The sequence below is a fragment of the Pelobates fuscus genome, chromosome 6 (genome assembly GCF_036172605.1).
Source record: "Pelobates fuscus isolate aPelFus1 chromosome 6, aPelFus1.pri, whole genome shotgun sequence".
Lineage (NCBI taxonomy): Eukaryota > Metazoa > Chordata > Amphibia > Anura > Pelobatidae > Pelobates > Pelobates fuscus.
The window spans coordinates 278,566,404-278,593,107 of NC_086322.1; the positions used below are offsets into that span (position 1 = coordinate 278,566,404).

At 40.2% G+C, this 26,704-nt stretch overlaps 1 protein-coding gene across 1 annotated transcript; it reads right to left on the reverse strand.

Moving 5' to 3' along the window:
* Positions 1 to 18,869: 18,869 nt before the first annotated feature.
* LOC134566183 (keratin, type I cytoskeletal 19-like) lies at positions 18,870 to 25,794 on the reverse strand. Its single transcript, XM_063425887.1, has 7 exons — positions 25,206 to 25,794; positions 22,616 to 22,698; positions 20,831 to 20,987; positions 20,218 to 20,379; positions 19,959 to 20,084; positions 19,475 to 19,695; positions 18,870 to 18,951 (listed from the first exon to the last, which is right to left on the reverse strand). The coding sequence occupies exons 1-7, from the start codon at positions 25,737 to 25,739 to the stop codon at positions 18,870 to 18,872; spliced, it is 1,365 nt and encodes a 454-aa protein (XP_063281957.1). The 5' UTR covers positions 25,740 to 25,794.
* Positions 25,795 to 26,704: the final 910 nt, after the last annotated feature.

Here is a 26,704-nt window from a genome sequence, read left to right on the forward strand (position 1 = left end):
AGAAGGGTAGCGTTTGTGGAAAGCGGAAATTAATTTGTCAGCATGAATGACAGAGGAGTTTTCCCAAGTATCTTCATCAATTCCATATCCTTTCCATCTAATGAGATATTGTAAAGAGCCACGATGAATCCTTGAATCCAGAATTCTTTGAATTTCGTATTCTTCTTCACGCTGGACTAATACAGAATCAGGAGAAGTAGTGACATCTCTATGGAAAGGGTCAGGATTATGAGGTTTAAGCAAGGACACATGGAAAACAGGATGGAGGTTCAAAGTAGATGGAAGCTTCAATTTAACAACATTACGGTTGATAATCGATATTATTGGAAAAGGACCAAGAAAAAGGGAACTTAACTTCTCTGATGGACGGATTGTGGAGAAGTTTTTTGAGGAAAGCCAGACAAGATCACCAATTACATAAGCGGGAGGAGGTTGTCTTTTTGTATCAAAAAACTTATTTTGATTGGATGACGCCAATTCCAGATTTTCATGTAATTTCTTGAGTAAAGAGGACGTGAGAGATTTGATTCGAAACGGAGGGGTTAGATGAAGAAACTGTCTGAGCAGGAAATGAGGAGGGATGAATTCCATAATTGGAGAAAAATTGAGTCATTTTGCTACTGGTATGAAAAGAGTTGTTGTATGAAATTTCTGCCATGGGTAACCATGTTATCCAATCATCTTGTAAGTGAGAACAATAACATCGTAGATATTGCTCTAAGCATTGGTTGACTCTTTCAGTTTGTCCATCAGTTTGAGGATGATATGCGGATGACAGTTTACGTTGGATATGAAGAGAAGCACATAATGCGTTCCAAAATTTGGAGATAAACTGAGTTCCTCGGTCTGAAATGATTTCGTCTGGCAGTCCATGAAGTTTCACTATATTGTCGAGGAATATTTTTGAGAGTTCAGAGGATGAGGGTAACTTCTTTAAAGGAATACAATGAGACAATTTCGTGAAGCGGTCCACTACCACTAAAATGGTGGTATGATGTTGAGAAGGGGGTAGTTCCACCAAGAAGTCCATAGAAATGGATTGCCAAGGCCTTTCAGGAATCGGTAGATTCAATAATTGACCGAATGGGTGATGATGTTCATGTTTGGATCTTTGGCAGGTAGAACAAGATTTAACATAAGATTCAATGGTTTTGTCTTGGCGAGGCCACCAATAGTATCTCTTAGACAATTCAAGGGTCTTTTTTATACCTGGATGACCTGCCAGAGGAGAATCATGAATAAATTCGAGTATTTTAGTTCTGAAAGCGGGAGGTACATAAATTCGGTCTTTGAAATAGTAGAGACCGTCTTTCTTCGATAGTTTAACTGATGTAGGAAGATTAAGAGTATCTTTACTGAGTCCTTTTATGTCGTCGAGAAGGGAAGATAAAGTCCCAACGACTGTAGGAGGAGGAAACTCCAGTTCAGTGTCAGAACAACACGAGGTTTTAGCTGGTTCTTTAGTAGACTGAAGAATTGGAATATGTTGCAAGCATGTTTTCTTGCAATAATCGGAATTAAAGGCAAGAGAAAAGGGAAACCATGAGATTTGAGGGTTGTGGTTCCTTAACCAGTTGATCCCTAATATAATAGGAAAAAATGGTGATGAGATAACATCAAATATAAGACTTTCAGTATGAGTATGATTGATGGTTACTTTTAGAGGGATGGATTCATGAAGTATTGGTCCCGATGAAATGAGGGACCCGTCAATCACTTTAACAGGCACAGAAGTTCTTTTACGAACACAAGGAATTTTATTCTTTGTTACAAAGGCTGAGTCGATGAATACTCCATTTGCACCGGAATCGATAACAGCCTTGGTTATAATTCTTTTATTGTCCCACTGTAATACAAGAATGATAGGGGACATTTGAGTATTTGCTGTAGAGGGAAGTACACTTAGGATGGAAGAGGCATGAGACTGCCTACTGACTTTTATCCGTTTCAATAAAGGACAATCAGAGACTAAATGAACTTGAGAGGCACAATACATGCAGAGGTTTAATATACGTCTTCGAATTTTCTCTTCAGGAGTGAGGGGACTTCTTATTATCCCTATTTCCATAGGTTCGATTGGTTCGGATGGGTTGTCAGGAGGCTTTGGAGGATGAAATGATTTTTTCCCAGTTGAAGTTGAGAGAGCCTTTTCGGCCTTTCTTTCTCTAAGCCTTCTGTCAATGCTGATCGATAGATGAATCAGAGCATTCAAAGTAGGAGGGAGTTCTATTCTGGATAGTTCATCTTTTACAGCTTCAGATAAGCCGATTCGAAACTGGTTGCGCAATGCGATGTCATTCCATTGCGTTTCTACTGCCCATCTTTTAAATTCAGCAATATAATCTTCAACGGGTCTATGGTTTTGTAGCAAGGTTCTAATTGTTAATTCAGCAGTATTTTGTTTGTATGGATCTTCATAGAGAAGAGACATGGCTTTAAGGAATTCCTCCAGTGAATCTAAGATGGGGTCATCATTGTCCAAAAAGGAATGGGCCCAGGACATAGGTTCACCTCTCAGAAATGAGATAACTGAATAAACCTTAGATCTTTCTGTGGGATAAGATCTAGGTTTTAAAGCAATCAATAATTTGCAGGAATAAAAAAACTCCTTATATTTGGAACGATCACCATAGAATTTTTCAGGGTTACATACAGCAGGATCGCTAAGTGAGTGCAGAACAGTATGAGGAGTATGAGTTTGTAAATCTCTGACATAAGTGAGAATTCTTTCATTAGTAACTTGCAGGTCTTGCACACCTTGGACTAGTGTATCGACTCGTTGATTCAGCGTAGTTATCGTAGAATCGAAATCTGCTGGATCCATTACAAGGGCTGGATTATTCTGTCACGTTTAAACATTTGTTATGAAGGAACACAACTGCAGATTTCTTATAGCTTGAATATTTATTATAACAATTAGAAGATATTGTGACTTGAGTCCAGAATTACAGGCACTGTAGCTTTAAATAATAAACGGTTTCTTAAGTCCAGAATTACAGGCACTGTAGCTTTAAATAATAAACGATTGCTTAAGTCCGGAATTACAGGCACTGTAGCTTTAACTAATAAACGGTTGCTTAAGTCCAGAATTACAGGCACTGTAGCTTTAACTAATAAACGGTTTCTTAAGTCCAGAATTACAGGCACTGTAGCTTTAACTAATAAACGGTTGTATTTAGCAGGTTCTGAATCAATTAGAGTCAGCAAGTGAGTTAACAAGTTAGGTGATAAGCAATTACAATAGTTGTTCCATAGCATTTATCTGAAGCAAGGCAGGTGCAGCTAACTTGAATGGTGGATAAGTTGAAGATAGCTGTAGCTGGGTTGGTTTATAGTAAAACTTTGGTAACAGGCAAAAAAGGCTTTTGATATGTAACTCTTATCACAGAGGTTTTACTTAGCTTCCGGCAATTAGAAAACAGGTTCCCGAGTTCTCCTCAGAGGCGGTTATATCAAATGAGGTATGTGAAGAGTTCAGCTTTAGTCGTGGATGAGGAGAGGTGAAGGGAACGTGAAGAGTCTTCCAGTCCGGTCCGGTAACAGATGGCTTTCACAACGAAGTTTGTAGCCGGTTCGTGAGTACGGAACGTAGTTCAATAATCCAGCGTCTGTCAGCTGGTGCGGTCGCATTAAGTAAGGAGACCGTGTCATAAGGGGGTGTGGCTAAGCTCCGTGGAACCCGGAAGTAAGAGGATACCAGACTTAAGGCATGACAATTACTAAGGAAAATAAGGAAAGGTAATAAGCCAATAAGGATCCAGAAAGATCTACAGAAAGCAGAATAGTCAAAACAGGCCAAAGGTCAATACCAAGGACGAACATGGATAAATATAAACACACTTTTGGGCACAGAAACACAGGTTAATTTCACCCCTTAAGGACGGAGCCAAATGTACAAGGTTATCAAAACTAACCTTACTTCTGATAACTTTGCATGTTACTTCACTGACAAGATTGAACAGCTAAGGAAAGAATTCTCCCCTCCTTGCCTTTCTGTTTTTCAATCACACATAGATCATGCATTTCCTACCCTTCAGACATTCTCCCCAGCTACTGACCAAGAGGTGGCTGCTCTTCTTTGCTCCTCTCGCCCCACCACTTGCCCGCACGATCCTGTCCCATCTCACCTTATCAGATCTGTCTCCACTTCTCTCGTGCCTTCTCTAACACACATCTTCAACTGCTCGCTCTCTTCTGGCATCGTCCCTGCTGACCTTAACCCCTTAAGGACACATGACGTGTCTGACATGTCATGATTCCCTTTTATTCTAGAAGTTTGGTCCTTAAGGGGTTAAACATGCCACTGTAGTACCTATACTAAAAAAAACATCCCTCGACCCATCCACCCTCTCTAACTACCGTCCCATATTCCTGCTCCCTTTTTCCTCAAAGCTTCTGGAAAGACTTGTCTTTACCCGTGTGTCTCATTTCCTCAATTCCAACTCTCTCCTTGACCCCCTTCAATCTGGCTTCTGCCCTCTCCACTCTACAGAGACTGCCCTTATCAAAGTCACTAACGACCTAATCGCAGCTAAATCCAAAGGCCACTACTCCATACTAATTCTTCTTGACCTCTCAGCGGCCTTTGACACCGTTGATCATGCTCTCCTTCTTCAAACTCTTCAATCGCTTGGTCTCTGTGACTCTGTCCTCTCGTGGTTTTCCTCTTATCTCTCCCAACGCTCATTCAGTGTCTCCTTTTCTAATGATACCTCCTCCCCTCGCCCTGTCTCGGTTGGGGTCCCCCAAGGCTCCGTCCTTGGTCCCCTTCTATTTTCTCTTTATACTGCCTCTCTTGGCAAACTTATTACCTCTTTTGGATTCCACTACCACCTGTACGCTGATGACACCCAGCTATATCTCTCCTCCCCGGACCTCTCCCCTGCCATCCTGCAAAGTGTCACTGCTTGCCTTTCTTCCATCTCTGACTGGATGTCCTCCCGCTTTCTGAAACTCAATCTCTCAAAAACTGAGCTCCTTGTCTTTCCTCCTCCTAATACTGATCCTCCTCTTTCGCTCTCCCTTCAAGTTTGTGGTACCAACATCAGTCCATCCTTGCAAGCGCGCTGTCTTGGCGTCATACTTGACTCTGGTCTCACCTTTGAGCCTCACATCCAGCATGTTGCCAAATCCTGTAGATTCCATCTTAAAAACATAGCCCGCATCCGCCCCTTTCTTACACCAGATACTACCAAGGAGCTTGTCCATGCTCTAGTAATTTCCCGCATGGATTACTGTAACCCTCTCCTGATTGGTCTTCCCAAAAGCCGTACTGCACCCCTACAGTCCGTAATGAACGCTGCTGCTAGACTGATTTTCATCTCTAGTCGTTTCTCTCACACCTCACCCCTCTGCCAGTCCTTACATTGGCTTCCTGTATGCTATAGGAGTCAATTCAAGGTACTAACTCACACCTATAAAGCACTGAACAACTCTAGCCCCTCTTATATCTCCTCACAGATCCATAGGTATGTCCCTTCTCGGTCTCTCCGCTCTGCCCGTGACCACCTCCTGTCCATTGTCCGCACTCGTACGGCCAACTCGCGCTTGCAGGACTTCTCGCGGGCGGCTCCCTTCCTATGGAATAGCCTGCCTACCGCCATCAGACTCTCCCCTAGTCTTGCATCTTTTAAGAAGTGCCTTAAAACCCATCTCTTTAGGAAAGCTTATGGCCTCCAAGACTAACCAATACCTCACATACCTGTCTCTTGCCCTCTCCTAAAGGGCAGTCCACCTTATTTGATTGCAAATTCCTGTCCTAATGTGTTTTACACCCCACCTCCTATAGAATGTAAGCTCGATCAAGCAGGGTCCTCTTCAACCTATTGTTCCTGTAAGTTTATTTGTAATTGTCCTATTTATAGTTAAATCCCCTCTCATAATATTGTAAAGCGCTACGGAATCTGTTGGCGCTATATAAATTGCAATAATAATAATAATAATAATAATAATAATAATAATAATAATAATAATAAGTTGTGATCAAAACAAAACGTAAACAAACCACAGAATTTGGCTCTATTCAACAGTAATTTACCTCTTTCATACTAAGTGCACCCACACTTATTATATATCAGTTTGTTCAGGGGAAACCGGGCTTTCATTCCATATCAAACATTCATATATAGAACTCCATTTTATATGAATAAAATCTAAAAACTTTTAAAAATTAAGACATTTTGATATTTTTCAATTTCTGCATGTCAATTTAACTGTTAATCTCAAATCAACAGCACATGGAGAGACAAAACAATATAAAAACAGCCAGGTGCAAACCATATAAGCACTCCCTCAAGTGCTTTAAATATTCAAATGTATATAGGATATAGAATGCACACCATAACAATCTCAAAAAAATATTTAAATTTTATTATGTACAAAAAAGTACCAGAATGTAAACATAGAAGAAAAAATAAATATAAACAAAGTAACAGAAGTAAAGGCAGATACAATAAAATAATAGTAATAAATTACCACAAAAATCCTTACAAGCCTCAGACAGAAACACGAGTCACCAAACCCCCCCAACGTTTCGGCACCAACTGGCTGCCTTTATCAAGGGTACCTTTAACTGTTAATGTCACAAAACTGTTTGGTTTTACTGCAATAAAACATACATATTGGCTTCCGGTTGACGGATCGAGGTGAACAGTCGCACAACTCAGGAGCTCCGTGCTGAAATCGAAAAACCACACTTAAACCGACAAAAAACTTAACATTGCTGACTGCAGCCTGCACGCAGGTATCCCACACGACAAATGGGACGCAAACACAAAAAGAAGGCGACAGAAATGACAGCCTCGGGACTCACAATCGGGGAGATGTGGAGGCGAGCACGCGGCCCGAGCGAGGCCAATATGGCGGCGCTCCACGGAGGCTGCACGGACTTCTCGGACGAATATTTCGATGAAGCAGAAGAAGACTACTCCCTAACTCCTGACCCGAAGCCAAAGCAAACTCCAAGCACTGCAAGGAAGGACCCTGATGCCGAGCTCGTGACCACTGGGGTGCTAAAAGCCCTGCTGGCGGATCTACAACACAATATCCTCACTGATACCGCGGCCTTAAGGGGCGAACTACAAGGCCTGACAGGCCGCATCACGGTGCTAGAGGCCTCCACCCAAAAGCACGAGAGCACTATCGCCACGCTGCAGGGCGAACTGAGGGAGCTGCACCACAAACACGCATTGCTGGAACGGCGCTTAGATGTCCAGGAGGACGCGAAAAGGCGATGCAATGTTAAGATCAGAGGGCTCCCAGACGAGTTGCCGGAGACAGAAGTCCCGCGCAAGATCGATCGCCTTCTAACCAGCATACTCCCTTCAGGTAACCATATCTCTGTCGTACCCACAAATATCTTCCGGATCCCAAAACCAACCAAAGCCCCTAAATCAGCCACCAGAGACACTATACTTACCTTTAAAAATGGAGCAGACAAGGCAACGGTCCTAACCGCCCTCCGGGGAAAACCCCCCTTACAATTTGAGAGCGCAAAGCTGACATTCTTCAAAGATCTGTCACGGGCACCCTGGCGTGGCGAAGGTCACTCCGACCCCTCACCACCACCTCCAGCAACATAACATTTCATATCGCTGGCGGTCCCCCAACTCGCTCCATGTGCAGCGTGGGGAAACAACCTACCAAATCCACGACCCACAGGATGCGGCAGACCTGCTACAGACTTTGGGCCTAACATGGGACTCACTTCTCCAGGCGGGCCCCAAAGCCACTACCACTCCGACTCACAGTTGGAACCCGGCAGCCAGCGCCCCGTTTGTACCTCGGAACCTCACGCCAGTCACATATGCCGCGGTCACCACCTAAACAGACACGAGGCACCTTCACACTCAACTGGATGTCGCCATCGGCTGACTTTACCGGATCACGCCACTCACCCATACCGAGCACCCTATAACTCCCGGGACTTTACTAACCATCTACCGAATGACTGTATTACTGTTTGCTGGGCACCAACACGGCCCTCAGAGGACGGTACCTCAGGCCAGTCAACCAGCCAGAGACTTTCACACGGGGAAAAGATTTCTATGGATGGTCGTGACAACCCGGTTTACCAACCAAGTCTCCATCTGCGAGCTCCTGGGGAATCTTATACGACCCTGACGCAGACTGCCAGCCAGTCTACCCCAATACCGGGACACTATGTGATGTATATAACCCCTACTGCTTACAATATTGTAGCTCACCCCTGTGCCTTTCTCCCAGGCTTCTAAATAGGGTGTTGACTGTTGACGAGCAATGACACACTGGCATGTGGATCACCCAATATCGGCACGTAGTTTAAACAACTCCTCGCACACAACCATTACACACTGGAATAATGAATTGGCTCTACCCACTACAACGCTACTAGAGCCTGACTTTGACTTAAGTCACCTGCCCCCTCCCCCCCTACCACCCACGAGTCACCCTAACCGAAGCCAAGCTGTACACCCAGACGCCCCACGCTAGACACATACCCCCATGAACACAGACTCTTCTAACTCACACGACTTCACATATACCCATGCCACACTTGAAGAACGAGCTTAACAGCCCCCACACTTAACCACTAGTCCCATTCCTTCATAATTTTGTGCTACCCCCCACGCCTGCCTTAAGTAAATACACTAGTATGACTCTGCCTTCGAGACACGCGGGACCAAAGCAACTGAGCAACGTATTTTCTCGTAAATGACGTTTATCCTTGATGTTTACCCTGCCTAGCCTGCATATAACCAACGTTACTTTTATAGTTGCCCAACGACTGCATACGGTGGCCCAATGTTCAGTGAGACCGGGACAGCTCTGTCACACGGGCATCCAACTCTCATTAACTCTAGCTATGTGTAACCCGTTGTCAGGGTACCTGTTGTCTCTACCTCTGTGGAGGTGAGACACTTGGACGTTCTTCCTCGCAAAGGGGTTGAATCACTCGTTCCTCGCGGTTCCCTCGGTCGTTTACACACCGGCCGCGAGGGATCCACTTCCTTTTATGACGCGGCATTCAGTAGCCGACGTCATGACGACAACCCAACCCGATCTGTCAATCAAGCCCCAAGCACGAATGAGGATTCGTCGGGGGCGTGATTACCTGTTTGGAACCAGGGTATAAAATAGGGCTTTCTACATTTGTTCATTGCCCTGTCGTGGTTCTAGCTTGTCTAGTCACTCAGTGCTCTTGTATTCTGTTAGTTTCTTTGGTTTTGACCCGGCTTGTCTGTTCTACCTCGTTTACCTCTATTACCCTTTGACTCGGCTTGTCTCTCGCTTACCTGCTCTCTCGTTCCCTCGACCTCGGCTTGTCTCTAGACCATTCTTTACTTACTACTTACGTTAGTCCGGCCATTCTAAGGTCCGGTATACGTACCCTGTACCTGTTTGTACTCTGCGTGTTGGATCCCTGTCCCGATCCTGACACCCGTGTGGGGTGCAATCTACCAGGGTATTAAGCAGCTTACTGCATAAGACGACACACACCCTAGCCCACAATTCCCAGGCCGACGAGCACTTCCCAGGAACCACGGGGCCGCTGTCAATATTGCTCTCTTAGTCGTTTTAAAATTAGCATGTCACACTTATAGACACCCTCAACATACATGTCATTGGGGGTCAGTTTCCTAGGTGTTAGTTCAATAGTCACCTAGCAGGATATCTGAAGGGACTTAAACTAGCTAACGACAGTATATAATTTTCTTTTGTGACACTGGCTCTATGGCACTGTTTGGTTTGGCATGCTAGAAGAGAATAGTTTTATGCCTCACACAAGCCTGCCAACGAGCAAAGACACAATAAACGGTAACTCGAGCCACGCTAGAAACCTGACTCGTAGCCATGCCGCAGCTCTATTAGAATATACTGAAATGTTTTAAATGATATGTGCCTTTATACGAAGAGCCAGCCGCAGTAAGACGTACAAGCTAGCAATGTACAGCTCTGCTAAACAATTGTTTTTATTGTTATATACCACCATATTGTTATTTACCGTTGTATACCTACAAAACATAAAAATGAGGCACCAAGAAACTGGAAATGTACTCGACAATGCTGATACGGTGAGAACCCTATACTGGACTATCCATGCACTTCCCACCCTTTATCTTGTATCCTACTTATTAGCCTGGATAAAAAGAGCATATTTGAGCAGGCTTACACGTTTAATGACACAACCCTAATATTCTTATGCGCATCACTACTTTAGACACAATTACTCAGCCGGTACCACACCTGATTGCTTAATACATTGCCTGACAATGCTGTATTATTATGCACACGACACATGCTGATCGAGCAATCTTTAACTACCTCCCGTAGACACACTGCATGGAACACGCTCAACCCCTTGACTATCACCTCAGCTAGTTGACAATACGCTGTCGGTCATCGATATATAATACTATAAAATGAGGCATTCATGCTATGGAAATGTATATGTCCACTGTTAGCACTGTTTTGACCCTACTATGTACAACATTTATGCATCTCCCACTCTTTCTTCTGTACCCCTCAAGTATGCCTTAATAAAAGAAAGATTGACAAAAAAAAAAAAAAAAAACATACATATTTGTATTCAGAAATGTCTCATGAGTAAAACAGTAACCTCCATGTATAGGTTTTATGGTGTTTTGGAAAGTTACAGGGTCAAATATACGTCTTGTCTATTTATTTATTTTTTACATAGAAATTTCACAGATTGGTTTGCTGGGCCTAGGGTGCCTTTGAGACTGTATGGTAGCCAAGAAATGTAAGTTACCCCATCATGGCATACCATTTGAAAAAGTAGACATCCCAAGGTATTCAAAATGGGGTATGCCCAGTCTTTTGTAGTAGCCACTTGGGCATAAACGCTAGCCAAAGTTAGTGTTCGTTTTTTTTTTTTTTTCATTTTTCAAATAAAAACTGTACTGTTACTGATAATATTATTGTCAGTGTATAGTTTATTGCCCTGAAACACTCCTAGTTCTATTCAGTGATGTCTCACTATGGTTTTTGAAAGTTACAGGGTCATATATACGGCTTATCCATATATGCTTTTTCACAATGAAATTTGTCAGATTGGCTTGCTGTGTCTAGGCTGCCTTTGAGACCGTATGGAAGCCAAGAAATGAAAATTACCATTTAATGGCATACCATTTGAAAAAGTAGACATCCCAAGGTATTCAAAATGGGGTATGGCCAATCTTTTTTAGTAGCCACTTGGGCACAAATGCTCGCCAAAGTTAGTGTTAGGTTTTTTTTTTTGGCATTTTTCACATAAAAACTGTACTTTTACTGATAATATTAACATCAGTATATAGTTTACTGCCCTGAAACACTCCCAGTTCTGTTCAGTGATGTCTCACGAGCGCCACAGTACCCCCCATGTATATGTTTTATGGTTTTTTTTTAAGTTACAGGGTCATATATACGGCTTATCCATTTATGTTTTTTCACAATGGAATTTGTCAGATTAGTTTGCTGTGTCTAGGCTGCCTTTGAGACCGTATGGCAGTCAAGAAAAAAAAATTACCCCCATCATGGCATACCATTTGAAAAAGAAGACATCCCAAAGTATTCAAAATGGGGTATGGCCAGTCTTTTGTAGTAGCCACTTGGTCACAAATGCTAGCCAAAGTTAGTGTTTGTTTGTTTTTTTTTTGCATTTTTCACATAAAAACTGTACTTTTACTGATAATATTATTGTCAGTGTATAGTTTACTGCCCTGATACACTCCTAGTTCTATTCATTACATGTCTCACAAGCGCCACGGTACCCCCCATGTATAGGTTTTATGGGTTTTTTGAAAGTTACAGGGTCATATATACGGCTTATCCATATATGCTTTTATTACAATGAGATTTGTCAGATTGGTTTGCTGTGTATAGGCTTCCTTTGAGACCGTATGGAAGCCAAGAAATGAAAATTACCACTTAATGGCATACCATTTGAAAAAGTAGACATCCCAGGGTATTCAAAATGGGGTATGGCCAGTCTTTTGTAGTAGCCACTTGGTCACAAATGCTAGCCAATGTTAGTGTTCGTTTTTTTGGTTTTTTTTTTTGCCTTTTTCACATAAAAACTGTACTTTTACTGATAATATTATTGTCAGTGTATAGTTTACTGCCCTGATATTAAGGGAAACCACGACAGGGCAATGAGAAGAAGTAAAAATGCGTTTAAATAAGCCTTCGATTGGCCGTAGCTGGCCTTTGACCCCAGAACATGCGTGCGCGTCTTTTGCACGATGTGTCAGGCCTTAAGCCTCCCGATGTCTCCTCATGCTTCCGGGTTTGACGGAGCTTAGCCACACCCCCATTGCCGCGGTCTGCTATTTAATGCGACCGCACCAGCTGATAGACGCTGGATTATTGAAACCCGTACCGCGCCAAACTCACCGGCTCACATACCTCGCTGAGACGACCACTCGCTACTAGACCGGACTGGAGGAATATTCAAGTCCCCCAACATCTCTCCTCATCACAGACAGATACCAGCACTCTCGGCAACCATTCACTGAAGCAACCGCCTCGGAGGAGAGCTGGGGACACAATCCCTCTACTTCTTGAAGTTAAGTAACTTACAGTCTCTGAGTTAAGAGCTAACAATGCTAAAGCTTTATTTCTTCATACTAAAGTCTGCTATCAAGTTCTCCAGCAAGCCTGCTACAGCTTTCCTCAAATCAAGTGTTATTCAAGTTCAGCTGTACCTGTCTTGCTACAGATAATCTTATTTCTACATACTAAAGTCTGCTATCAAGTTCTCCAGCAAGCCTGCTACAGCTTTCCTCAAATCAAGTGTTATTCAAGTTCAGCTGTACCTGTCTTGCTACAGATAATCTTATTTCTACATACTAAAGTCTGCTATCAAGTTCTCAAGCAAGCCTCCTACAGCTTTCCTCAAATCAAGTATTATTCAAGTTCAGCTGTACCTGTCTTGCTACAGATAGTCCTATTTCTTCATACTAAAGTCTGCTATCAAGTTGTCCAGCAAGCCTGCTACAGCATCCCTCAAAACAAGTACTATTTAGGTTTTGCTGCACCAGTCTTGCTTCTGATAATTCCAATGTATATAATCTCTCATAATTTGAACTGTTAACAAGAATAACGGACTTTAATGAATTCTGAACCTTGTCAATGCTAAATGAAACAAACCGTTTATTATTTAAAGAAACAGTAACTGTAATTCTGGAACTGAAGTCTCGGTTCCATCTACTTGTCTTAATAAAAGATCAAAGTCCTAAGAAATCTGCAGTTGTGTTCCACATCATTTACTGTGAACGTGACACGATGTCACGCACGTTGACATCGTCATTACCGTGGGCGGACGTAGGGCTATCATTTGGTGTGGATCCGCAGCCGGCATCCACCAACATGTTGCAGGAGTCAGGTATACTGGCGTATGGCCGCTGAGCAGCACTTCCGTTATTGTCAGGAAGGCTATTATTACTGCAGATACCACAAGGTGAGGATGAATATGTTATAATTATCATTGGTCACATTAAAGTTTTCTGCAGTTAGGCCACTGAAATCAGCACCTGAAGTGTTCATATCTTGTTTAATTCTTTAAATATATAGGAATCTTTCTGGGAAGAATGGTCTTGTAATGGGTCCACAACAGTAAAGGTTCTTGCAGGAAATGTGCAGTGAACTAAACACAGTGTAACACCTGAAGGTATGTCAAGGATAGACAACCTAACTCACTAACAGTGAGGCAAGTACACAGAAAAAACGTATTACCGGACCTTAGAGTGACCGGGCTTAGCGTGTATAGGAGGTATAGGATATAGAATAGTCAGATACAGGCCTAGATCAGCAGTGGAGACAGACGGATAAACTAGTATAACAAATCTAAGGGTCAGAAATACCAGAATACAGAATAAACAATGAAACAAAGCCAAGTCAGGTTCTAGAAATACTAAATATAAAGGAACGCACTTTCTGGCTACGTCATGTTTGATGCCAAAATGAACACAACCCCTGCTGTGTGGGTTAGAAGTACTGGCAGGGTTCCCATACAAGACGCGTTCCGCGACTTGAATAAAGGAAGAGATAGGTGGAGCATTTGCGCGACATCACCGACGTCGGCACAAAAAACAACATTGCCTGTTGCTAGCCACATGTGCTAGCCAATGCAATTTCTGTAAGATGTGTTCGACACCTGGTCTGTACATCTACATTTTTAATTATAATTATACTATGGTATTATTACAATTGTAATTCCCACCCCTCCTCTCCTGCGGGTTATCTGGCAGCATAACCTTTGTTAGTATTTTAGTCTCCTGGAGGGGGGTGAGCCCTTAGTGAGCCTACTACTCAAAGAGTGCATTTCTATTTTATGCTGTAACCTCATGCCCAGGAGGGGAAAGCTAGTTAGTTATTATTTTTGACTACTCTTTTGTTTTTTATTTTATTTTATTTCTCCAACCAATAATGTGTTACCCTTGCGGGACCTATCTGCGTATTTAATATCATCTTGAAAAACTTTGTAATACTCTCACACGTTATGACCTAAATAAAGATATATTTTTTTTAAATTTGTAGTTTCGGAGAAACTGTAATTTTTACATTGCAGGGTTAAATCCACCTCTCGTTGCTGTCTTCCGTGGTACTGTTAGAGTAAAACTTAATCATGTGATGCGGAAGCATTGATTCATCAGGTTCCCAAAGTTCCTCTAGGCACAGTATTGGAGTATTGGATTAGACCATCTCCAGAGGAGACCATGCCTCCTCCATGTCTTCATGGAAGGAGGAAAAGCCAACAGCGCTGAGTAAAAACGTAAGTAAAACGCTATATGTTAAAATTTATTAGAAAATGGGGGGAGCTCTAAATCTATGGACATGGACACTAAAGTGTTAAGAACACACATTTATATTTCTAGTGCTTAAGTGTTCCTTTAATAAACCTCATTACAGGGAGTGCAGAATTATTAGGCAAATTAGTATTTTGACCACATCATCCTCTTTATGAATGTTGTCTTACTCCAAGCTGTATAGGCTCGAAAGCCTACTACCAATTAAGCATATTAGGTGATGGGCATCTCTGTAATGAGAAGGGGTGTGGTCTAATGACATCAACACCCTATATCAGGTGTGCATAATTATTAGGCAACTTCCTTTCCTTTGGCAAAATGGGTCAAAAGAAGGACTTGACATGATCAGAAAAGTCAAAAATAGTGAGATATCTTGCAGAGGGATGCAGCACTCTTAAAATTGCAAAGCTTCTGAAGCGTGATCATCGAACAATCAAGCGTTTCATTCAAAATAGTCAACAGGGTCGCAAGAAGCATGTGGAGAAACCAAGGCGCAAAATAACTGCCCATGAACTGAGAAAAGTCAAGCGTGCAGCTGCCAAGATGCCACTTGCCACCAGTTTGGCCATATTTCAGAGCTGCAACATCACTGGAGTGCCCAAAAGCACAAGGTGTGCAATACTCAGAGACATGGCCAAGGTAAGAAAGGCTGAAAGACGACCACATCTGAACAAGACACACAAGCTGAAACGTCAAGACTGGGCCAAGAAATATCTCAAGACTGATTTTTCTAAGGTTTTATGGACTGATGAAATGAGAGTGAGTCTTGATGGGCCAGATGGATGGATTGGTAAAGGGCAGAGAGCTCCAGTCCGACTTAGACGCCAGCAAGGTGGAGGTGGAGTACTGGTTTGGGCTGGTATCATCAAAGATGAGCTTGTGGGGCCTTTTCGGGTTGAGGATGGAGTCAAGCTCAACTCCCAGTCCTACTGCCAGTTTCTGGAAGACACCTTCTTCAAGCAGTGGTACAGGAAGAAGTCTGCATCCTTCAAGAAAAACATGATTTTCATGCAGGACAATGCTCCATCACACGCGTCCAAGTACCCCACAGCGTGGCTGGCAAGAAAGGGTATAAAAGAAGAAAATCTACTGACGTGGCCTCCTTGTTCACCTGATCTGAACCCCATTGAGAACCTGTGGTCCATCATCAAATGTGAGATTTACAAGGAGGGAAAACTGTACACCTCTCTGAACAGTGTCTGGGAGGCTGTGGTTGCTGCTGCACGCAATGTTGATGGTGAACAGATCAAAACACTGACAGAATCCATGGATGGCAGGCTTTTGAGTGTCCTTGCAAAGAAAGGTGGCTATATTGGTCACTGATTTGTTTTTGTTATGTTTTTGAATGTCAGAAATGTATATTTGTGAATGTTGAGATGTTATATTGGTTTCACTGGTAAAAATAAATAATTGAAATGGGTATATATTTGTTTTTTGTTAAGTTGCCTACTAATTATGCTCAGTAATAGTCACCTGCACACACAGATATCCCCCTAAAATAGCTAAAACTAAAAAACAAACTAAAAATTACTTCCAAAAATATTCAGCTTTGATATTAATGAGTTTTTTGGGTTCATGGAGAACATGGTTGTTGTTCAATAATAAAATTAATCCTCAAAAATACAACTTGCCTAATAATTCTGCACTCCCTGTAGACTTTCTCAATATCCCCAGTGGATAAAACTTGACAAAAAAAAAAAAAACCTCTCTCTTGAACTGTCATAGCTGCGGAAGAATTAGATTAGTAGCTGCTTCTCCCAAAGTTGTCAGTATTTCTCCCACAAGGAATCTCCTAATTTCCACCATAGATGGATTTATGAAGACAGATGAATGACATGAACGAATGATATTCACACAGCGAAATAATGTCAGACAACCACATTTGCAATAAAAGTCATGGAGCTAAGCTTTAATAAAGACTTCAAATAGACCAGCGTTCGCTGACAGATAAAGTAAGCAAAAAAGAATGTTATACTGGGCACATGTTCTGAATGAAGCTTTTTACAATCTCAATTAAAAGGAAGTACAGGATTCAAGTAATATATCATATAGGTCTTCTGATAGCTAGCGATTGAATTGGATGGTTATTTTATTCTCTTGTTTTCTGTATCTGTTGCACTGGATGGCTATTTATCAGTTCTAAAATATATTTGTTTTATCTAAACAGATTTATAGACAACAGTGAGATCATAAAATTAAGACATATGGTGCAACCAGTATAGCATTTTAATTTAAACAGCAGGAGAAGGGAGGTCCGGTCATGAGACACTGTGCAAGAATATGTATCCACCGAACATTGAGCAAAAGAGTGCGTTCGAAGTTCTTAGACGCTCACTTTCTTTGAATAGAATGATATTGGTGGTCGCGGGAAGAGACTCCACCTATTGGTAAACCAAAAATACAAAAAAATATATATATTATAAGACAGAAAAAAAAACCAGATAGGTAGATAGAGATAAATGGATAGATAGATAGATAGATAGATAGATAGATAGATAGATAGATAGATAGATAGATTAGTAAAGGGGTCCTCAAACTCCGGCACCCCAGATGTTGCTAAACTACAACTCCCATGATTCTCTGGCTATCTATGTATTTCAAAGAATCATGGGAGTTGTAGTTCAGCAACATCTGGGGGGGCCAGAGTTTGAGGACCCATGCACTAGTATTAAAGCATGGCAACGCACAATAATTCAGACCTGTCCGAGTATTCATCAAATTATATTTTTTTCATTAAAGCTTAGCAAATTAATCAGGGAAACGAGAAAAAAAAATAACAATAGTTTGTCTCTGCGATCACTGCCCCTCCCTCCCTACGCTGACAGATATTTCATTTTTCTATCCGGAAGGTATTTGAGAAAGACATAATTTTAAGAGATAGTTTTCTTTTCTTTTTCCATTTATAATTTGTCTTTCAAAATCCAGTTTTTTTTTTCCAAAGCCAGTTGCAAGAGGACATGTCAGAAAAAAAAACAAATATTGAGAAGAGGATGAATATGACACAAGCAGCTCCTTGTTGTTACTGTGCTGCTTTATCTGTTTTCAATATATATATATGTGCTATAAAATAGTATGCTTATGCTAACTGTGCTTGCTGATACAAATAGAATGCTCATTGGTGACACTATCATAAACTAAAGCCTGATTGGCTACCGGCAGATTAGTTCCTTCCATACCCTCTTTAAACAGTTAGCCATTTTTGTTAACCATTATTCAAACATACTATATTGTTAGCTTAGGCAATGGAAACATACCGTGGCTTGTTGTATATGATAGACAAATTTTAGTAACATTTGTTAGCCCTGACATTTCTTATATCCCAGTATTTATTCTTTTGATGAGCCTCTGTCAGCCATATCCTGTAAAAGCAGTGGTCTGCAACCCAGTCCTCATGGACCACAACCAGTTCAGGTTTTGTCAGATTAAAACAGGGAGATACATAAATCCTGGACTCTTTGTGGTCCATGAGGACTGGGTTGGAGACCACTGATGTAAAGGATTCCCAGCAGTGACAACCACCAGTTCTAGGCCACATTGTCTTACTGTATATTTTCATATAATAAGTTACCATGGCACACCACTTGTTCAGACATGTTGGTGATAGTTTGTGCCCAAAAGATAGATTGTGCCCCACATGTTTTGAAAACTACATCTTCCATGATGCTTTGCCATTCTTAAGGCATGCAAAGCATCATGGGAGTTGTGGTTGTAGTTCTACAACATATGTGGATCAACCTTTTGGGCACCCTTGGTGTAGGGGATAGGTGCCATAGTGTGACTCGTGGATAAACATTGATTATGGTGTATAGCGGTGTTAGTTTTTGTGTGTACCGCTGTCAGTGTATGGCGAAAAGCAAAAGGCAAAAAAATATAGAAATATCAGAGAGGTTGGGAACAGGGCAGAAGAGATGGGACAGAGCCTTTAAAAACATATTTCCTCCTATTATTTTAATGATGAGTAAGTATCCTGGCATCCTTATAAAAGCAGAACATACAAATAGTTGTTAGTTTACTTTGGCTCGTTTCCCTTCTACATCAAAGTTACAAAGTTACTGAACACCCACATATTATTACAGCGGACTATTACTTACCACCTTGCTTATCAGTCTGAGATCCTGATGCGCAATTGGACGAGTACGATTGATCACAGGACCCACTTGATATTCTGCAGTAAAAAGAAGGATAAATCGTCTTAAATCCATGTGTTAATGTGAGTCACAGTCAGCAAGTCAGTGTGAATAATTTCTTAATCTCATTGTAGAAGGTGTAGAAACTGAATAATGTCAATTGGGTTAATTTAATATTTTAAAGTTCAATATTATTTTTTAAAACTTTTGGAAATTTTAAAAACTTGTAAAAACCCTGTAAATTACAACAGAATTTATGAACGCATCTGAGAACTTTATAAGAATTAATTTGCACTGACTAGAGATGTCAATTAAAGAATATGAAAAAGTCCCCAATATTGATGAATGGAAAACTACTTACTGGACAGAGAGACAAAGTAATATGCGGATATAAAAAAGAATTGAAATTCAAACATCCACAGAAGGATATAAAATCAAATAAGCTATGTGGGTTGGATGAATACATTAAACAACTGCACAATTAAAAAGATATATTGAGAATTATCAAAGCAGTCTCATCTCTTTCAAGACAAGTAAAGGGTTCAGATATTGTTGACTTACTGGGTTCCTGAGCCGTCCAGTAGGGTGCGGTAAGTGCAGATCTCCTGCTCCAGGCGTGATTTTATATCAAGAAGTGTCTTATATTCCTGGCTCTGGTTTTCCATTTCACAACGGATCTCTGACAGCTCAGCTTCAACTTTCTGGATCAAGGCCTGGAGCTGAGCGAGCTGACAACAATACCGTCCCTCTGTCTCTGCTAGACTTCCTTCTAGAGCAGCTTTCTGAAATTAAAAGTCACACCATGGAGATCAAATAGCAATGAATGAAACTGTTTTACTGAGTGGCAATGCTTCTCAAATTAAAAATAACCCCTTTCTGTGCCAATGGGGGTGTTAATAAAAAAAATGGATCAAAGATGGTCCTTCAGACATAGCATGAGCAGCGCTGTTCTATAGTATTAGTGAAACATTTTTATTATTCGATTAGGTTAAATTAAGGTTCACAAAAGAAAACAATATGGAAAAGAAGAAGAAATCATATGTACCATGCTCAACTGAGACTGCAGGTCGATCTCTAAGGTCTGAATGGTACGCCTTAACTCAATAATTTCTGTCTGGACACACTGGAACTCCTGACTGCTAGAGCACATCTGCTTGGTCACCTCTTCTGTCTGAAAAAGAAAAAACACAATAACACACTATCCTCATGCCCATCAAGGCTTACATACATTTCAAAGTATACATCCTCAGATGAAGATATTTTAATACATTTTTTGTTCTCAACATTTAGCTTCACCATCTCACCTGTTCCTGGAATCTCCTTTCAATCTCCCTTTGGTTCTTGGTTACAAGTTGCTCATATTCACATCTCATTTCATCCAGAACCTTCTGCAAGTCAATGCTAGGTGCTGCATTCATATCTACATTGACTGTACCAGCCACCTGTCCTCTCAGCACCTTCATCTCCTGCACATTGAGAACAATTTATATGTTAATATTTTATAAACATGACTATGCAATCCTTCCACTAGGTGGCGCTGTTAATTTACATGTATATGAGTCACATAGCACCTCCTAGTGGTAAACTGAAGTGCCACATTTATATTTCCACGGTTCTTTCACTTTAAATAACTATAGTACGAAATGGACACAGAAGCTCTACAATGGAAAGTTTATGCAAACCAATACAGGAGAGGTTTTCACTAAACAACGAGTTATGGAAAATGCTGATTTGACATCCTTATTGTAAAATACAAGCAAAAAAACAAGTTGGAAAAATAGTGCGAGTTGGGACATTTTTGCAGCTCATATATTTTGGGTTAAATTGTGCAATTACTTGGTCATCTTACCACAACTCATAATTTAATAAAGTCTTTAGATGGTTTGTTTCAGCAGTTGCACATTTCAGTGCTCTTACCTCTTCGTGGTTTTTCTTTAGAGCAGCTAATTCCTCCCTCAGGCATTCCAGCTGCATCTCCAGGTCACATCTCCTGAGGTTCAGATCGTCCATCACTCTTCTTAGGCCGTTGATATCACTTTCTACTGACTGGCGGAGGCAGAGCTCAGTTTCATACCTATGCAACATAAGAAACGTTAGAACCCATTGAACATCTACATATATTTAGATATATATGATGAAAGCCCTGATGAAAGTTCAGTTGAGGAACTGCAACGTTGATGTTTCTGACAATAAAAGAACAACATTAATTATAAAGCCAGGAGTGACGGTATTTTCTAAATAAGGTATTTGCAATGTTATTTGGCACTGGGTTTATTTCTCTGACTGGAAGTTGGAGTGCAAAAGTTTGGATTTATTTATATATATATAATAGTTTTAATACATTGCTAAACACAAATACACACACCAGTCAAGCCATAAGACTTGCTTTTCCCACAGAAATCTCACATTAACAGTTCTCTCACTACTGCAAGGGATTCTGGGTAGGCATATGCAAATGAGCTCAACAAAGAACCACATATTTGCCTCAAAATAATAAGAAATGTGGTTCTTTGTTGAGCTCATTTGCATATGCCTACCCAGAATCCCTTGCAGTAGTAAGAGCACTGTTAAAGTGAGATTTCTGTGTATTTGTGTTTAGCAATGTATTAACTATCCACTTACTTCAGGTGGAAGGGGTTTTTATCCACCATTTTTTAACCACCACAAATCTTTTGGTATGTATATATATATATATATATATATATATATATATATATATAGAAGAGAATCCCGCTATATATATTCCCTTCTATCAGTAGATCAATTGATCTCAACTATTTTTTCCTGCATCATCACCTAAAGGATTGTTATTATACTTCCACTAAGAATGGAACTCATAGTTCTTCGTTCCATTGGGTATATTTGATCATGTTCTTGAAGAGCGTACTTATATATTTTGGAATGTGCTTATTTATTCACTAAGTACAATGTTTTGGTCACACTAGGTCCTATAGCAGTGGCTAATCAAGGCATCACAGATGTCTGTACACTGCATTTCCCAAGATGCCCTGCCATCCTCTAGACATGGTCTACTTGGGTTTACCATCACTGTAAGAAATGTTCCATTTACTAAGATAACTATATCTGGAATTCTCATTGAAGTTTTGCATTAATTTATTTATCTTAATTTATGTTATCTTACTATGTTTATGAATAACTATTAACTTTTAATAATTATTAATAATTACAATTGCTCTCTGGGGGCCACCATTTTTTACTCCTCTTTGCGAGGAAGCACAATTTTCTACTAAGACCATGCATCATTTAAGTTTTGAAACCATCCCCGATTGCACTTGCTAAGTGCCCTGCTTTCATGCTGTTCGAATTCATGAGCACATATTGACTCTTGGTGTGTTTTTTGCCTGGATAAGCTGTGCTTGTGACCAAAAAGCACTTAAATATGGCTGCCACCACGGAGTAAGGATAAGCCAGGAGATGCGCTTTAAAGAGCTATTTACTTATATGTATTCAGTAAAAAATAATAAACAAACAGATTATAATACATGTGATTTTTAATTAACGAAATAATAAACAATAATGACAAATTCCCCTTTAAATTACAGAAAAAACATTTATGGATCTAATGAGAACGTCTTATAATAACATTGTGTTTGACATTTCTGACCCCCTTGATGTGTTTGTTCTCGAAGTATTGATACTGAAATAAACATTCTATCAATAGCTCAGGTTACCAGCACTCACTTGATTTTGAAATCATCTGCCGCCAACCTAGCATTGTCAATCTGCAAGACGATGCAGGCATTGTCCCGAGAGGCGTCAGCGATCTGAAAATAAAGAAGAGAGAAATATTTCTTACACTGTGCAGGTTAATGTTTTTTTTCTGGGCAATAGGAATGTGAGCTCTATCAGGCTATTTTATTTCAAATGAACTATTTAAACAATTAGCAATATAATAAAACAAGGTATTATTCAGAGACTCCATATGGTCAATACAAGTCTGACCACAGAGAAGGAGAGAGACTATATTCATGGATTTAAAAAAAAAAAATGTTTAAAAGCTCCTTATTTATAGAAACAAAGACTTTTCCTGGAAATAAAAGATAGGCTTATATACTTTTTCCATTTCCCATTTCCAATGCAAAAGCACATGTCTTCATCTTGATTTTATGCAAATGCCATTGTAACTTTCCAAAGTTTTCTTAAACTCTTTGAATATTTTAGTTTAATAGTTTGTTTCTACCATAACTGCTGGTAGACTGTTCCATGTGTCTGTGACTCTTTCTGTAAATCCCAAGTTACTGTGAAGAAATTAGAATTCTCTAGAATTGATGGCCTTCTGTTAGACCATATCATTATTTTTGTGTATCAGTAGTGTTACAAAGATTCTCCTTACGGTAAATGTATATTATAATGACAAATTCACTTTTAGTCATGTCTGTGTCATTAAAGGGACACTATAGTCACCTGAACAACTTTAGCTTAATGAAGCAGTTTTGGTGTATAGAACATGCCCCTGCAGCCTCACTGCTCAATCCTCTGCCATTTAGGAGTTAAATCCACTTTTTACGAACCCTAGTCACACCTCCCTGCATGTGACTTGCACAGCCTTCCATAAACACTTCCTGTAAAGAGAGCCCTATTTAGGCTTTCTTTATTGCAAGTTCTGTTTAATTAAGATTTTCTTATCCCCTGCTATGTTAATAGCTTGCTAGACCCTGCAAGAGCCTCCTGTATGTGATTAAAGTTCAATTTAGAGATTGAGATACAATTATTTAAGGTAAATTACATCTGTTTGGAAGTGAAACCAGTTTTTTTTTTCATGCAGGCTCTGTCACTCATAACCAGGGGAGGTGTGGCTAGGGCTGCATAAACAGAAACAAAGTGATTTAACTCCTAAATGACAGTGAATTGAGCAGTGAAATTGCAGGGGAATGATCTATACACTAAAACTGCTTTATTTAGCTATAGCAATTTAGGTGACTATAGTGTTCCTTTAAGGGGTTAATTATTTAAAGTATAATAAAAAAGAGAAAGGAACAAAATTGAACGAGTATTGTTGGTGGCTGGGGCTGTGTAGTTTTTTTTTGTTTTTTTTTAAAGATTAGGAAAGATTAGTTGTGAATCAGACTGAAAGGTAGAACGATACTGCCATCTCTCGCACATCGCCTCTTACTTCAAGCCTCAGAATGAAATATAATATTTAGGTGTTTCCAAAAATGACATCAAGTAAGATTGTTATGTTTATTTACCAAGTGTAAAACTGGCGACTGTATAATGTAAAAATGCGATTGGAAAACTAGGGCGGGGTATAGAGAATTTAGATACAGAGAACACAGCACCGATATTCTTTTAATTCTAATTGAATCTATGTTAGATGTAACCTTTATTAGAGCAATTAAAGTTTTAATAGCACTGTACCTTTAAGAAAATACATGCCTCCATTTTGGATTTATCTAATCACCTGTTACTGTATTTAGTATGCATTAAGACTCTAAGACAAAGATAGACAATATGAGGCCTAATATTTTTGAGATTTATAATCCAGTCTTATATTTATGTCCCTAAGCATAGAATCACTGCTCTCTATCACGCGCTATTATTTGGGAGGGGGGGGGGGGGGGGGGGAACCTAAGCTGTAGCAATCAAAAGTGGTACTTCGATTTTTAGACTGCTTTAAAAATGACTGCTAAGTCATAGTATGGTGAAAGAAAAAGGCCTCTTCCTAAATTCCTACCATCAGCAGATATATATGTTTAAAACATCTTCTATGGATGAGATTGTAAACACTTTTTTAAGGGGTACAATGGGTTTTCTATAGAAAATACCTAGAGAGTTAGAATTATTCACCAAACTCGCAATTTTCACATATTAAATACGAATGTAAAAATTTAGTCAAAAAAGCTGATATAGAAAAATTCTCCAACTTAACTATAGCCTCAACTTGGATATTTTGCCCCATTTTGTTCAATCAAAATTAATTCATGGAAATTCTGATCTTCTGGCTCGTATATCCTGCAGACAGAATCTCACAGGGACAGTTACATTAATTTAGTTAATGAGAATACGACAGTGTGTCTGTATCGCTTGACCACCAATATTTTTCTATACTGTTAATCTAGCTGAACAAGAAAAAAATGATTAGGATTAGAATAGGGTGTAAAATCTCTCTTTTGGAGGTACTTTACATGGACAATATAGTGGGACTTGGTCTTTCTGATGTTAAGATTACTTTTTGTGTGACTTGGAATACTTTGTAAAAAATACTTTCAAAAGTTGTTTTTGCAAAATAAAGCATATACAGGTGTGCATATACTCTGAGTTGCTATCTCACCTTTTTCTGTAAATCCTCAATTGTTCTGTAGTAGTGACTGTAGTCTTGGGCTGGCTTGGGGCAATGTGTCTCATACCAATGTCGGATCTTTTTCTCCAGTTCAGCATTCTGTTCCTCCAATTCACGTACTTTGTGTAGGTATGATGCCAAACGATCATTGAGATTCTGCATTGTTACCTTCTCATTGCCTGAGAGCAATCCATGGTCATCTCCAAACCCAAAGCCTCCTCCATGGCCAGAGTAACCACCGACACAACCACCAGTATAACATGCACCACCACCAAAGCTAGACCCACCACCAAAGCCAGACCCACCTCCAATGCAATATTCTCCACCAATACCAGCACCCACACTTCCACTACTTCCAACATGGCAACGTGTCATGCTTCCACCATAGTTACCACATGATGCTCCACCACCATACACTCCACCAGAGCTGTGCTTTCCAGAAGACACCCTAATAGTTGAAGATGAGCTAACACCCCCAACGCATCCCTTCCCCTTGCCTGATCCAGATCCGTGTCGTAAACTCATATTGAGAAGCAGTAAAAGGCTGTATGTTGTAGGCAGAGAACTCTCAAGCTAGATCTTACACAGGTCCACAGATGTACTGTCTCACTGATTCCTTTTTATATCGGTGATACTTTGGGTGTCACCACTTAATTGGAGTTCTTCTGCTTGTGCCAGCAATCTTTTAACACTTTTTTTTATTTTATTTTTATGATAATGGACACTCATTGTATGTATGTAGCATCTGGGTGTTATCTTATGTTCAGCAATAAAATGAAGTGTTTGACATCCAATATATGCACGATGAAATGTCTATAAACTAAAAGTAACCTTGTAGATCCTCAGGCAAAATTATGATAAATATTACACACATTAGGGCACTGCTAAGTATATTTTCACACAATATAATGTATTGTGGTTTATATGGTGTTATACTAGATTAGTAAATTGAGTTATTGGATTATGATAGTCAGGTATCACCAAATGCACTTACCTGAGACAGATGATAACAGAGGACAGAGCATATCACCAGTCCATAGGATGGCCAGGATGATTGCTGAATTACTAAGGAAAATAAGGAAAGGTAATAAGCCAATAAGGATCCAGAAAGCTCTACAGAAAGCAGAATAGTCAAAACAGGCCAAATGTCAATACCAAGGATGAACATGGATAAATATAAACACACTTTTGGGCACAGAAACACAGGTTAATTTCACCCCTTAAGGACGGAGCCAAATGTACAAGGTTATCAAAACTAACCTTACTTCTGATAACTTTGCATGTTACTTCACTGACAAGATTGAACAGCTGAGGAAAGAATTCTCCCCTCCTTGCCTTTCTATTTCTCAATCACACATAGATCATGCCTTTCCTACCCTTCAGACATTCTCCCCAGCTACTGACCAAGAGGTGGCTGCTCTTCTTTGCTCCTCTCGCCCCACCACTTGCCCGCACGATCCTGTCCCATCTCACCTTATCAGATCTGTCTC